The sequence below is a fragment of the Bombina bombina genome, chromosome 2 (assembly GCF_027579735.1).
Source record: "Bombina bombina isolate aBomBom1 chromosome 2, aBomBom1.pri, whole genome shotgun sequence".
Taxonomy (NCBI): domain Eukaryota; kingdom Metazoa; phylum Chordata; class Amphibia; order Anura; family Bombinatoridae; genus Bombina; species Bombina bombina.
The window spans coordinates 99,951,622-99,966,877 of record NC_069500.1 but is presented as its reverse complement, the minus strand read 5'-3'; the positions used below and the strand labels follow the sequence as shown (position 1 = coordinate 99,966,877).

The 15,256-nt window shown below is 41.1% G+C and overlaps 1 protein-coding gene across 3 annotated transcripts in view; it reads right to left on the bottom strand.

The window, feature by feature from the left end:
- The window catches only part of RAI14 (retinoic acid induced 14), a 484,372-nt gene that overhangs the window by 93,217 nt on the left and 375,899 nt on the right, over positions 1–15,256 (bottom strand). For all 3 annotated transcript variants that reach the window (XM_053701194.1, XM_053701193.1, XM_053701195.1), the window contains one exon: positions 1,865–1,971. In XM_053701194.1, the coding sequence (XP_053557169.1) occupies positions 1,865–1,971 (107 nt within the window). The remainder of the gene's footprint in view (positions 1–1,864; positions 1,972–15,256) is intronic.

Here is a 15,256-nt window from a genome sequence, read left to right as displayed (position 1 = left end):
GGTCTCGTCCGACTGGGGAGATTGATAGTTCCTGCCCGCGCGTGATTGGCTGTGCTTGGTCAGGGGGTGGGATTGCACGCAAGTTGCAAATAGCGCCAGTGTGCAATGCTGAATTCCCACCTGTCTGCCGCAGCTTCATAAATCGACCCCTAAAAGCTAACTCTTCCATTTTGCTTTTAATCAAGCGCTGTGTGCTTGCAAGAGAGTGCTAGACTTTTTATGTGCTGAATACACACACACATATATGTATATATATATATATATATATATATATATATATATAAGTCCTAAAGGATGGACAACTTGGTGGGGTGTGTTGTTAAGTACTATATCCAATAGACCTTGTATGTAGACAATTGCAAGGCAAACAGCACTCTCCAGTCTTTGTATTGAGTCAAACTTGATTTAATTAGTAACTCGAAGACTGGAGAGTGCTGTTGCACGTTGCAGTTGTCTACATACAAGGTCTGTTGTGTGTGTGGATATATATATATATTCAGTCTGAGGAAGGGGATACTTTGTCCCCGAAACGTCACTTTTCACAGTAAATGATTGTTTCTAAAAAACCAGAGAGAGCTTCTTTTTCTGCTGTATTCATACTGGCAGTTGCTGGACTGAATGAGAGTGCTCTCCTTTGCTAATATATATATATATATATATATATATATATATATATATATATATATATATATATATAAACTACATCACTATACTGACCAATATCTGGGACTACAACTCATGCAATCACTGCTACTGCTGAGCATGTTTCAGCTTATATTTTTAAAACTCTAAATCTAAACAGCCACTTCTTGTTGTTTTCACACTTATCAGACAATAAAATCTACCTGCATGCCCAGTTTCATAAAGACTGATGCAGTCACTTTTTCTGCAGGTTTAACTAATCATTTTAAATGTTAAGAGTTAAGGAAAAGTACTTCCAAATTTCAAACAAATGCATTCACGTAATCGAGAGTTATATGCACCTGAAAATCAGGGTTTAACATTGAAAAGTCGATCCAACTTCACCTAAATATCCAAGATGGCTGTATACGGTATGTGCACAAGATTTTGTAGCATTTCTCATTCAGTTTCTGTGGTCTACTTTAATGGATTCAAAATTATTATGATTATCATTTATTTGTATAGAGTCGCCAATTTCCGAAAATGTATAAGAATATATTTAAACAATCATCTGGGGTTGCCATTTCCCTTGTTCAGTGGAGAATTGCCTGGTATTTCGGGGGGGGGGGTGAAATGACCTTGTTAGGTGGGATCAGACTGATATACTTCAGGAAAAGCACAATTGGGCAAAAAGAAGCTACTACCAGGTGGTAACCAGGCCATAGAACAAGCTAATGCGCTGCTGTTTGTCCATAGCAAACTGCTTCTTTTTCTGTTTATATTTGTATTTTGACCCTGGGGAAAGTCTCCCTAAAAGTGATGGGAAAACCAGACGTGGACTCCTTGCCAAATGTGCTTAGAGGGATAGGTCTGCACCTCACTGACAAAGCCGAAACGCTTGTCTGGGGTTGCCATTTCCCTTGTTCAGAGGAAAATTGCATGGTATTTTGGGGCTGGACTGTCGTTAGGTGGGATGAGACTGATATACTTCAAGAAAGTTTTCCTCTGTAAAAAGCACAACTGGGCTAAAATAGGCTGCTCCTAGGTGGTAACTCGCCATAGAACAAGCTACTGAGCTGCTGTTAGTTCCCAGAAGACTGCTTCTCTTTCCGTTTATGTTTTTTTAAAAAGATGTAAATAATGATGGAGCATAAAAGAAGTATTCAGTATAACCATAAGAATATGTATACTGAATTACAGTAGATACCATAAGAAATAAACACACCTTATTTGCAACACTCACCTTCCATTGTTGTCTTTAACATTAATGTCAGCCTTGTGATCTACAAGATACTTGCAAACTTCTGTATGTCCGTGCAGTACAGAGAGCAGCAATGGCGTATTCCCATCCTTGAATGAAAATGGAGAATTGATCAGTACAGTGTTAGAAGGCGGCTAAATGAAGATGTATGGAAAACAAGCTAAAATACTGAGTCAAGCACTATGTGCAGACCATTGTTATTGGTAGCTATAACAAAGGGGGCCACAAAGCTACAGCTGCTGTTAGGGAATCATGACTATCCCAGCATTTTGTATTTAAAACACCCTTATTGCCCATTTACTTCTCCCTTGTCCTATTAGGGCAAAGTACATGAAAGAAAAAAAAAGGGCAGACTTCAAGTCTATGATGACATGTTGACATCTTTTAGACTTGGGAGTGTAACACACTGACTGGAGGAGCCTAGCATTTCCCACATCTCCATAAAACTGCTGCTGGCTCTGTTTTACACAGATAATGGTTTATGCAGTTACTGTAAGCAGACAGAACAACAAAGTTTATATTCATTATTTAAAAGGGCAGTCTACTTAAAGGGACAGTCAAGTCCCAAAAAAACGTTCATGTTTCAAATAGGGCATGTAATTTTAAACAACTTTCCAATTTACTTTTATCACCAATTTTGCTTTATTCTCTTGGTATTCTTAGTTGAAAGCTAAACCTAGGAGGTTCATATGCTAATTTCTTAGACCTTGAAGGCCGCCTCTAATCTAAATGCATTTTGAGAGTTTTTCACCACTAGAGGGCATTAGTTCACGTGTTTCATATAGATAACATTGAGCTCATGCACATGAATTTACCATGGAGACAGCTCTGATTGGCTAAAATGCAAGTCTGTCAAAAGAACTGAAATAAGGGGGCAGTCTGCTGAGGCTTAGATACAACCTAAATACAGAGGTAAAACGTGTATAATTATAACTGTGTTGGTTATGCAAAACTGGGGAATTGGTAAGTAAATGATTATCTATCTTTCTTCTGTTATGTGTGATCAGTCCACGGGTCATCATTACTTCTGGGATATAACTCCTCCCCAACAGGAAATGCAAGAGGATTCACCCAGCAGAGCTGCATATAGCTCCTCCCCTCTACGTCAGTCCCAGTCATTCTCTTGCACCCAACGACTAGATAGGATGTGTGAGAGGACTATGGTGATTATACTTAGTTTTTATGACTTCAATCAAAAGTTTGTTATTTTAAAATAGCACCGGAGCGTGTTATTACTTCTCTGGCAGAGTTTGAGGAAGAATCTGACAGAGATTTTTTACTATGATTTTAACCGGAGTCGTTAAGATCATATTGCTGTTCTCGACCATCTGAGGGAGGTAAAGGCTTCAGATCAGGGGACAGCGGGCAGATGAATCTGCATTGAGGTATGTGGCAGTTTTTATTTTCTGAATGGAATTGATGAGAAAAGCCTGCCATACCGTTAAAATGACATGTATGTATACACTTCAGTATTCTGGGGATGGTATTTCACCGGAACTACTGTGTTAAAGGTCACTAATCCTTTTAATAACTATTCTCATGTTAAACGTTTTTGCTGGAATGTAGAATCGTTTACATTGCTGAGGTACTGTGTGAATAAATACTTGGGCATTATTTTCCACTTGGCAGTTTTTTGCTTTAATTGTGACAGTTTCGTTTCTCTTCACTGCTGTGTGGGAGAGGGAGGGGCCGTTTTTGGCGCTCTTTGCTACGCATCAAAAAATTCCAGTCAGCTAATTTTATATTTCCTGCATGATCCGGTTCATCTCTGACAGATCTCAGGGGTCTTCAAACTTCTTTGAAGGGAGGTAAATTCTCTCAGCAGAGCTGTGAGAATTCTTATAGTGACTGTGAATAAAAAACGTTGTTTTGTTTTCTTATGTACAAATTTAATTAGTGTTGTTTTTTACTAATGGGAACAAACCTTTGCTAAAAGTTGTGTTGTTTTAAAGTTTGATGCTATAACTGTTTTTCAGTTCATTATTTCAACTGTCATTTAATCGTTAGTACCTCTTTGAGGCACAGTGCGTTTTTTTGCTAAAAAAGATTATAACCAAGTTGTAAGTTTTTTTGCTAGTGTGTTAAACATGTCTGACTCAGAGGAAGATATCTGTGTCATTTGTTCCAATGCCAAGGTGGAGCCCAATAGAAATTTATGTACTAACTGTATTGATGCTACTTTAAATAAAAGTCAATCTGTACAATGTGAACAAATTTCACCAAACAGCGAGGGGAGAGTTATGCCGACTAACTCGCCTCACGCGACAGTACCTGCATCTCCCGCCCGGGAGGTGCGTGATATTTTGGCGCCTAGTACATCTGGGCGGCCATTACAGATAACATTACAAGATATGGCTACTGTTATGACTGAAGTTTTGTCTAAATTACCAGAACTAAGAGGCAAGCGTGATCACTCTGGGGTGAGAACAGAGTGCGCTGACAATCCTAGGGCCATGTCTGATACTGCGTCACAGCTCGCAGAGCATGAGGACGGAGAGCTTCATTCTGTGGGTGACGGTTCTGATCCAAACAGATTGGACTCAGATATTTCAAATTTTAAATTTAAATTGGAGAACCTCCGTGTACTACTAGGGGAGGTCTTAGCAGCTCTCAACGATTGTAACACCGTTGCAATACCAGAGAAACTGTGTAGGTTGGATAAATACTTTGCGGTACCGGCGAGTACTGACGTTTTTCCTATACCTAAGAGACTAACTGAAATTGTTACTAAGGAGTGGGATAGACCCGGTGTGCCGTTCTCACCCCCTCCAATATTTAGAAAGATGTTTCCAATAGACGCCACCACTCGGGACTTATGGCAAACGGTCCCCAAGGTGGAGGGAGCAGTTTCTACTTTAGCTAAGCGTACCACTATCCCGGTGGAGGATAGCTGTGCTTTCTCAGATCCAATGGATAAAAAATTAGAGGGTTACCTTAAGAAAATGTTTGTTCAACAAGGTTTTATATTACAACCCCTTGCATGTATCGCGCCGATTACGGCTGCGGCAGCATTTTGGATTGAGTCGCTTGAAGAGAACCTTAGTTCCTCTACGCTAGACGACATTACGGACAGGCTTAGAGTCCTTAAACTAGCTAATTCTTTCATTTCGGAGGCCGTAGTACATTTAACCAAACTTACGGCTAAGAACTCAGGATTCGCCATACAGGCACGCAGGGCACTGTGGCTAAAATCCTGGTCAGCTGATGTTACTTCTAAGTCCAAATTACTTAATATACCTTTCAAGGGGCAGTCCTTATTCGGGCCCGGTTTGAAAGAAATTATCGCTGACATTACGGGAGGTAAGGGCCACGCCCTACCTCAAGACAAGGCCAAAGCTAAGGCTAGACAGTCTAATTTTCGTCCCTTTCGGAATTTCAAAACAGGAGCAGCATCAACCTCCACTGCACCAAAACAGGAAGGAGCTGTTGCTCGTTACAGGCAAGGCTGGAAGCCTAACCAGTCCTGGAACAAAAGCAAGCAGGCCAGGAAACCTGCTGCTGCCCCAAAGACAGCATGAACCGAGAGCCCCCGATCCGGGACCGGATCTAGTAGGGGGCAGACTCTCTCTCTTCGCCCAGGCCTGGGCAAGAGATGTTCAGGATCCCTGGGCACTAGAGATCATATCTCAGGGATACCTTCTAGACTTCAAATTATCTCCCCCAAGAGGGAGATTTCATCTGTCAAGGTTGTCAACAAACCAGATAAAGAAAGAAGCGTTTCTACGCTGCGTACAAGATCTGTTAACAATGGGAGTGATCCATCCGGTTCCGTGGTCGGAACAAGGACAAGGGTTCTACTCAAACCTGTTTGTGGTTCCCAAAAAAGAGGGAACTTTCAGGCCAATCTTAGATTTAAAGACTCTAAACAAATTCCTAAGAGTTCCATCGTTCAAAATGGAAACTATTCGGACAATCTTACCCATGATCCAAGAGGGTCAGTACATGACCACAGTGGATTTAAAGGATGCTTACCTTCACATACCGATCCACAAAGATCATCACCGGTATCTAAGGTTTGCCTTCTTAGACAGGCACTACCAGTTTGTAGCTCTTCCATTCGGATTGGCTACGGCTCCAAGAATCTTCACAAAGGTTCTGGGTGCCCTTCTAGCGGTACTAAGACCGCGAGGGATTTCGGTAGCTCCGTACCTAGACGACATTCTAATACAAGCTTCAAGCTTTCAAACTGCCAAGTCTCATACAGAGTTAGTTCTGGCATTTCTAAGGTCGCATGGATGGAAAGTGAACGAAAAGAAGAGTTCTCTCTTTCCTCTCACAAGAGTTCCATTCTTGGGGACTCTTATAGATTCTGTAGAGATGAAGATTTACCTGACAGAAGACAGGTTAACAAAACTTCAAAATGCATGCCGCGTCCTTCATTCCATTCAACACCCGTCAGTAGCTCAATGCATGGAGGTGATCGGCTTAATGGTAGCGGCAATGGACATAGTACCGTTTGCACGCCTACACCTCAGACCGCTGCAATTATGCATGCTAAGTCAGTGGAATGGGGATTACTCAGATTTGTCCCCTACTCTGAATCTGAATCAAGAGACCAGAAATTCTCTTCTATGGTGGCTTTATCGGCCACACCTGTCCAGGGGGATGCCATTCAGCAGGCCAGACTGGACAATTGTAACAACAGATGCCAGCCTACTAGGTTGGGGCGCTGTCTGGAATTCTCTGAAGGCTCAGGGACTATGGAATCAGGAGGAGAGTCTCCTTCCAATAAACATTCTGGAATTGAGAGCAGTTCTCAATGCCCTTCTGGCTTGGCCCCAGTTAATAACTCGGGGGTTCATCAGGTTTCAGTCGGACAACATCACGACTGTAGCTTACATCAACCATCAGGGAGGGACAAGAAGCTCCCTAGCAATGATGGAAGTATCAAAGATAATTCGCTGGGCAGAGTCTCACTCTTGCCACCTGTCAGCAATCCACATCCCGGGAGTGGAGAACTGGGAGGCGGATTTCTTGAGTCGCCAGACTTTTCATCCGGGGGAGTGGGAACTTCATCCGGAGGTCTTTGCCCAAATACTTCGACGTTGGGGCAAACCAGAGATAGATCTCATGGCGTCTCGCCAGAACGCCAAACTTCCTCGCTACGGGTCCAGATCCAGGGATCCGGGAGCAGTTCTGATAGATGCTTTGACAGCACCTTGGAACTTCAGGATGGCTTATGTGTTTCCACCCTTCCCGCTGCTTCCTCGATTGATTGCCAAAATCAAACAGGAGAGAGCATCAGTAATTCTAATAGCACCTGCTTGGCCACGCAGGACTTGGTATGCAGATCTAGTGGACATGTCATCCTGTCCGCCTTGGTCTCTACCTCTAAGACAGGACCTTCTGATACAGGGTCCATTCAAACATCAAAATCTAACTTCTCTGAAGCTGACTGCTTGGAAATTGAACGCTTGATTTTATCAAAACGTGGTTTTTCTGAGTCGGTTATTGATACCCTGATTCAGGCTAGGAAGCCTGTTACCAGAAGGATTTACCATAAAATATGGCGGAAATACCTATACTGGTGCGAATCCAAAGGTTACTCCTGGAGTAAGGTTAGGATCGCTAGGATATTGTCTTTTCTACAAGAAGGTTTAGAAAAGGGTTTATCAGCTAGTTCATTAAAGGGACAGATTTCAGCTCTGTCCATCTTGTTACACAGACGTCTGTCAGAAAATCCAGACGTCCAGTCCTTTTGTCAGGCTTTAGCTAGGATCAAGCCTGTGTTTAAAGCTGTTGCTCCACCATGGAGTTTAAACTTAGTTCTTAACGTTTTACAGGGTGTTCCGTTTGAACCCCTTCATTCCATTGATATAAAAATGTTATCTTGGAAAGTTCTGTTTTTAATGGCTATTTCCTCGGCTCGAAGAGTCTCTGAGTTATCAGCCTTACATTGTGATTCCCCTTATCTGATTTTTCACTCAGACAAGGTAGTTCTGCGTACTAAACCTGGGTTCTTACCTAAGGTAGTCACTAACAGGAACATCAATCAAGAGATTGTTGTCCCATCCTTGTGTCCAAATCCTTCTTCAAAGAAGGAACGTCTTTTACACAATCTGGATGTAGTTCGTGCCCTCAAGTTCTACTTGCAGGCAACTAAAGATTTTCGCCAAACTTCTTCCTTGTTTGTCGTTTACTCTGGACAGAGGAGAGGTCAAAAAGCTTCTGCTACCTCTCTCTCTTTTTGGCTTCGTAGCATAATACGTTTAGCCTATGAGACTGCTGGACAGCAGCCTCCTGAAAGAATTACAGCTCACTCCACTAGAGCTGTGGCTTCCACTTGGGCCTTTAAGAATGAGGCCTCTGTTGAACAGATTTGCAAGGCTGCAACTTGGTCTTCGCTTCATACTTTTTCCAAATTTTACAAATTTGACACTTTTGCTTCTTCGGAGGCTATTTTTGGGAGAAAGGTTCTTCAGGCAGTGGTTCCTTCTGTATAATGAGCCTGCCTATCCCTCCCGTCATCCGTGTACTTTTGCTTTGGTATTGGTATCCCAGAAGTAATGATGACCCGTGGACTGATCACACATAACAGAAGAAAACATAATTTATGCTTACCTGATAAATTCCTTTCTTCTGTTGTGTGATCAGTCCACGGCCCGCCCTGTTTTAAGGCAGGTAAATATCTTTTAAATTATACTCCAGTCACCACTTCACCCTTGGTTACTCCTTTCTCGTTGATTCTTGGTCGAATGACTGGGACTGACGTAGAGGGGAGGAGCTATATGCAGCTCTGCTGGGTGAATCCTCTTGCATTTCCTGTTGGGGAGGAGTTATATCCCAGAAGTAATGATGACCCGTGGACTGATCACACAACAGAAGAAAGGAATTTATCAGGTAAGCATAAATTATGTTTTTAAAACAAAAATTCTGGTGTTGACTGTCCCTTTAATTATATTTTATTGTTTAAAAAACATACGGCTAGATTACGAGTCTTGCGTTACGAGTAAAAAAGCAGTGTTAAGCCTCATAACGCTGCTTTTTCATTACCGCTGGTATTACGAGTCTTGCAGATTTAGGGGCACCGCACACTTTTTTGACCATACCGCAAATCAACTTACGCAAATTGCAGAGTCTTTTTTCAATGGGATTGTAATAGCGCCGGTATTACAAGCTTGTCCTGTGAGGCCAAAAAGTGAGCGGTACACTCTATCCCGTCAAGATTCGTAATGCATTCTAAAGTCAGTAGTTATGAGTTTTAAACTACAAAGCTGCAGCATAAAACTCAAACTAAAGTGTTACAAAGTAAACTAACACCCATAAACTACCTATTAACCTCTAAACCGAGGCCCTCCCGCATCACAGACACTAAAAATAAAATTATTAACCCCTAATCTGCCGCTCCAGACATCGCCGCCACTATAATAAACATATTAACCCCTAAACCGCCGTACTCCCGCATCTCAAACACTAGTTAAATATGCAATCAGCCAATAGGATTGAGCTTGCATTCTATTGGCTGATTGGAACATCCAATAGAATGCGAGCTCAATCCTTTTGGCTGATTGCATCAGCCAATAGGATTTTTTCAACCTTAATTCCGATTGGCTGATAGAATACTTTCAGCCAATCGGAATCTAATGGACGCCATCTTGGATGACGTTATTTAAAGGAACCTTCATTGTAGAAGAAGCCGTCTATTGGATGTCTTGAAGATGTAGCCACTCCGCGTCGGAAGGATGAAGATAGAAGATGCCGTCTGGGTGAAGACTTCTGCCCGTCTGGAGGACCACTTCTGCCGGCTTCGTTGAGGACTTCTGCCGCTTGGATGAAGACTTCTCCCGGCTTCGTTGAGGATGGATGTCGGCTTTTCAAAACTGTAAGTGGATCTTCAGGGTTTAGTGTTAGCATTTTTTAAGGGTGTATTGGGTGGGTTTTATTTTTAGATTAGGGGTTTGGGCTGCAATAGAGTTAAAGTTTAAGGGCAATGTTCATCCAAATGCCCTTTTCAGGGCAATGGGGAGCTTAGGTTTTTTTAGTTAAGCTTTTATTTGGGGGGTTGGTTGTGTGGGTGGTAGGTTTTACTGTTGGGGTGGTTGTTTGTATTTTTTTGACAGGTAAAAGAGCTGATTTCTTTGGGGCAATGCCCCGCAAAAGGCCCTTTTAAGGGCTATTGGTAGTGGAGTTTAGGCTAGGTTTTTTTATTTTGGGTGGGCTTTTTTTATTTTGATAGGGCTATTAGATTAGGTGTAATTAGTTTAAAGCTCTTGTAATTTGTTTTTTATTTTCTGTAATTTAGTGTTTTTTGTTTTTTTTTGTAATTTAGCTAATTGTATTGAATTTAGTTAATTGTATTTAATTTAGGGAATTTATTTAATTGTAGGGTTAGGTGTTAGTGTAAGACAGGTTAGGTTTTATTGTACAGGTAAATTTGTATTTATTTTAGCTAGGTAGTTAGTAAATAGTTAATAACTATTTAGTAACTATTCTACCTAGTTAAAATAAATACAAACTTGCCTGCAAAATAAAACCTAAGCTAGCTACAATGTAACTATTAGTTATATTGTAGCTAGCTTAGGGTTTATTTTATAGGTAAGTATTTAGTTTTAAATAGGAATTATTTAGTTATTAATTGTATTTTATTTAGATTTATTTTAATTATATTTAAGTTAGGGGGTGTTAGGTTTAGATTTAGGGTTAGGGGTTAATAACTTTAGTATAGTGGCGGTGATGTTGGGGGCGGGAGATTAGGGGTTAATAAATGTAGGTATGTGGCGGTGATGTTAGGGGTGGCAGATTAGGGGTTAATACTATTTAACTAGTGTTTGCGATGCAGGAGTGCGGCGGTTTAGGGGTTAATATGTTTATTATAGTGGCGGCGATGTCCGGAGCGGCAGATTAGGGGCTAATAAGTATAATGTAGGTGTCGGCGATGTCGGGGCAGCAGATTAGGGGTTAATAAGTGTAAGATTAGGGGTGTTTAGACTCGGGGTTCACGTTAGGGTGTTAGGTGTAAACATAAATTTAGTTTCCCCATAGGAATCAATGGGGCTGCGTTACTGAGTTTGATGCTGCTTTTTTGCAGGTGTTAGACTTTTTCTCAGCCGGCTCTCCCCATTGATGTCTATAGGGAAATCGTGCACGAGGACGTACAACCAGCTCACCGCTGACTTAAGCAGCGCTGGTATTGGAGTGCGGTATGGAGCTCAATTTTGCTCTACGCTCACTTCTTGTCTTTTAACGCCGGCTTTAGGAAAACCTGTAATACCAGCACTGTAGGAAAGTGAGCGGTGAGAATAACATGCAAATTAGTACCGCACCCCTCATAACGCAAAACTCGTAATTTAACCGATAGATAACGCATTAAAGAGACATCAGCATTGCTGAAGTAATGCTTTGCCTTTGCTATGATCTCATGAGATTTCATAGAATTTACTTAAACTGAATATAAAAACAACATGACTGTGCCTGCACATGACAGATGCATGCTCTCTAGCAAGTCCTAGGACAAGCATCCTGACTGGCTGCTTGAAGTCTCTTTACAGTAGGGTGTGAATACTTAGGAAATTTGAGATAAAATATCTTCCTTTTTTACATAGAGATGTTCAGGTGATATTTTCTAGTCAGCATTTTACAGCTATGCTGCATCACTCTCCTGTGCTTCAACAGTTGGATATCATGTCCCTTTAACTACCCATAACCCAGCTTTGCATAACCGGCATTGTTGTATTGATATACTTTTTATACTCTATCCATTTATTTCAGTGCAACCAGACAGTGCTAATCCATGTGTGCCATATAGATAACATTATGTTCACTCCCGTGGAGTTATGCAGGAACCAACAATAATTGGATAAAAAACATAATTTATGTAAGAACTTACCTGATAAATTCATTTCTTTCATATTAGCAAGAGTCCATGAGCTAGTGACGTATGGGATATACATTCCTACCAGGAGGGGCAAAGTTTCCCAAACCTCAAAATGCATATAAATACACCCCTCACCACACCCACAAATCAGTTTAACGCATAGCCAAGAAGTGGGGTGATAAGAAAAAAGTGCGAAAGCATAAAAAATAAGGAATTGGAATAATTGTGCTTTATACAAAAAAGTCATAACCACCACAAAAAGGGTGGGCCTCATGGACTCTTGCTAATATGAAAGAAATGAATTTATCAGGTAAGTTCTTACATAAATTATGTTTTCTTTCATGTAATTAGCAAGAGTCCATGAGCTAGTGACGTATGGGATAATGACTACCCAAGATGTGGATCTTCCACGCAAGAGTCACTAGAGAGGGAGGGATAAAATAAAGACAGCCAATTCCGCTGAAAATAATCCACACCCAAAATAAAGTTTAAATCTTATAATGAAAAAAACTGAAATTATAAGCAGAAGAATCAAACTGAAACAGCTGCCTGAAGTACTTTTCTACCAAAAACTGCTTCAGAAGAAGAAAACACATCAAAATGGTAGAATTTAGTAAAAGTATGCAAAGAAGACCAAGTTGCTGCTTTGCAAATCTGATCAACCGAAGCTTCATTCCTAAACGCCCAGGAAGTAGAAACTGACCTAGTAGAATGAGCTGTAATCCTCTGAGGCAGAGTTTTACCCGACTCTACATAGGCATGATGAATTAAAGATTTTAACCAAGATGACAAAGAAATGGCAGAGGCCTTCTGACCTTTCCTAGAACCGGAAAAGATAACAAATAGACTAGAAGTCTTTCAGAAATTCTTAGTAGCTTCAACATAATATTTCAAAGCTCTAACTACATCCAAAGAATGCAATGATTTCTCCTTAGAATTCTTAGGATTAGGACATAATGAAGGAACCACAATTTCTCTACTAATGTTGTTAGAATTCACAACCTTAGGTAAAAATTTAAAAGAAGTTCGCAACACCGCCTTATCCTGATGAAAAATCAGAAAAGGAGACTCACAAGAAAGAGCAGATAATTCAGAAACTCTTCTAGCAGAAGAGATGGCCAAAAGAAACAAAACTTTCCAAGAAAGTAATTTAATGTCCAATGAATGCATAGGTTCAAACGGAGGAGCTTGAAGAGCCCCCAGAACCAAATTCAAACTCCAAGGAGGAGAAATTGACTTAATGACAGGTTTTATACGAACCAAAGCTTGTACAAAACAATGAATATCAGGATGATTAGCAATCTTTCTGTGAAAAAGAACAGAAAGAGCAGAGATTTGTCCTTTCAAGGAACTTGCAGACAAACCTTTATCCAAACCATCCTGAAGAAACTGTAAAATTCTCGGAATTCTAAAAGAATGCCAGGAAAAATGATGAGAAAGACACCAAGAAATGTAAGTCTTCCAGACTCTATAATATATCTTCCTAGATACAGATTTACGAGCCTGTAACATAGTATTAATCACAGAGTCAGAGAAACCTCTTTGACTAAGAATCAAGTGTTCAATCTCCATACCTTTAAATTTAAGGATTTGAGATCCTGATGGAAAAAAGGACCTTGTGACAGAAGGTCTGGTCTTAACGGAAGAGTCCACGGTTGGCAAGAAGCCATCCGGACAAGATCCGCATACCAAAACCTGTGAGGCCATGCTGGAGCCACCAGCAGAACAAACGAGCATTCCTTCAGAATCTTGGAGATTACTCTTGGAAGAAGAACTAGAGGCGGAAAGAGATAGGCAGGATGATACTTCCAAGGAAATGACAATACATCCACTGCTTCCACCTGAGGATCCCTGGATCTGGACAGATACCTGGGAAGTTTCTTGTTTAGATGAGAAGCCATCAGATCTATTTCTGGAAGTCCCCACATTTGAACAATCTGAAGAAATACCTCTGGGTGAAGAGACCATTCGCCCGAATGTAACGTTTGGCGACTGAGATAATCCGCTTCCCAATTGTCTATACCTGGGATATGAACCGCAGAAACTAGACAGGAGCTGGATTCCGCCCATACCAGTATTCGAGATACTTCTTTCATAGCCAGAGGACTGTGAGTCCCTCCTTGATGATTGATGTATGCCACAGTTGTGACATTGTCTGTCTGAAAACAAATGAACGATTCTCTCTTTAGAAGAGGCAATGACTGAAGAACTCTGAAAATTGCACGGAGTTCCAAAATATTGATTGGTACTCTCACTTCCTGAGATTCCCAAACCCCTTGTGCTGTCAGAGACCCCCAAACAGCTCCCCAACCTGTCAGACTTGCATCTGTTGAAATTACAGTCCAGGTCGGAAGAACAAAAGAAGCCCCCTGAACTAAACGATGGTGATCTGTCCACCACGTCAGAGAGTGTCATACAATCGGTTTTAAAGATATTAATTGAGATATCTTTGTGTAATCCCTGCACCACTGGTTCAGCATACAGAGCTGAAGAGGTCACATGTGAAAATGAGCAAAGGGGATCGCGTCCGATGCAGCAGTCATAAGACCTAGAATTTCCATGCATAAGGCTACTGAAGGGAATGATTGTGATTGAAGGTTCAATTTTAGACGTCTCTTGTCGGTCAGAGACAGAGTCATGGACACTGAATCTATCTGGAAACCTAAAAAGGTTACCCTTGTCTGAGGAATCAATGAACTTTTCGGTAAATTGATCCTCCAACCATGATCTTGAAGAAACAACACAAGTCGATTCGTATGAGATTCTGCTAAATGTGAAGACTGAGCAAGTACCAAGATATCGTCCAAATAAGGAAATACCACAATACCCCGTTCTCTGATTACAGACAGAAGGGCACCGAGAACCTTTGTAAAAATTCTTGGAGCTGTTGCTAGGCCAAACGGCAGAGCCACAAACTGGTAATGCTTGTCTAGGAAAGAGAATCTCAGAAACTGATAGTGATCTGGATGAATCGGAATATGCAGATATGCATCCTGTAAATCTATTGTGGACATATAATGCCCTTGCTGAACAAAAGGCAGGATAGTCCTTATAGTTACCATTTTGAATGTTGGTATCCTTACATAACGATTCAATATTTTTAGATCCAGAACTGGTCTGAAGGAATTCTCCTTCTTTGGTACAATGAAGAGATTTGAATAAAACCCCAGCCCCTGTTCCAGAACTGGAACTGGCATAATTACTCCAGCCAACTCTAGATCTGAAACACATTTCAGAAATGCTTGAGCCTTCGCTGGATTTACTGGGACACGGGAAAGAAAAAATCTCTTTGCAGGAGGCCTTATCTTGAAGCCAATTCTGTATCCTTCTGAAACAATGTTCTGAATCAAAAGATTGTGAATTGAATTGATCCAAATATCTTTGAAAAAACGTAATCTGCCCCCTACCAGCTGGGCTGGAATGAGGGCCGTACCTTCATGTGGACTTGGGAGCTGGCTTTGGTTTTCTAAAAGGCTTGGATTTATTCCAGACTGGAGATGGTTTCCAAACTGATACCGCTCCTGTGGGTGAAGGATCAGGCTTTTGTTCCTTATTGTGAC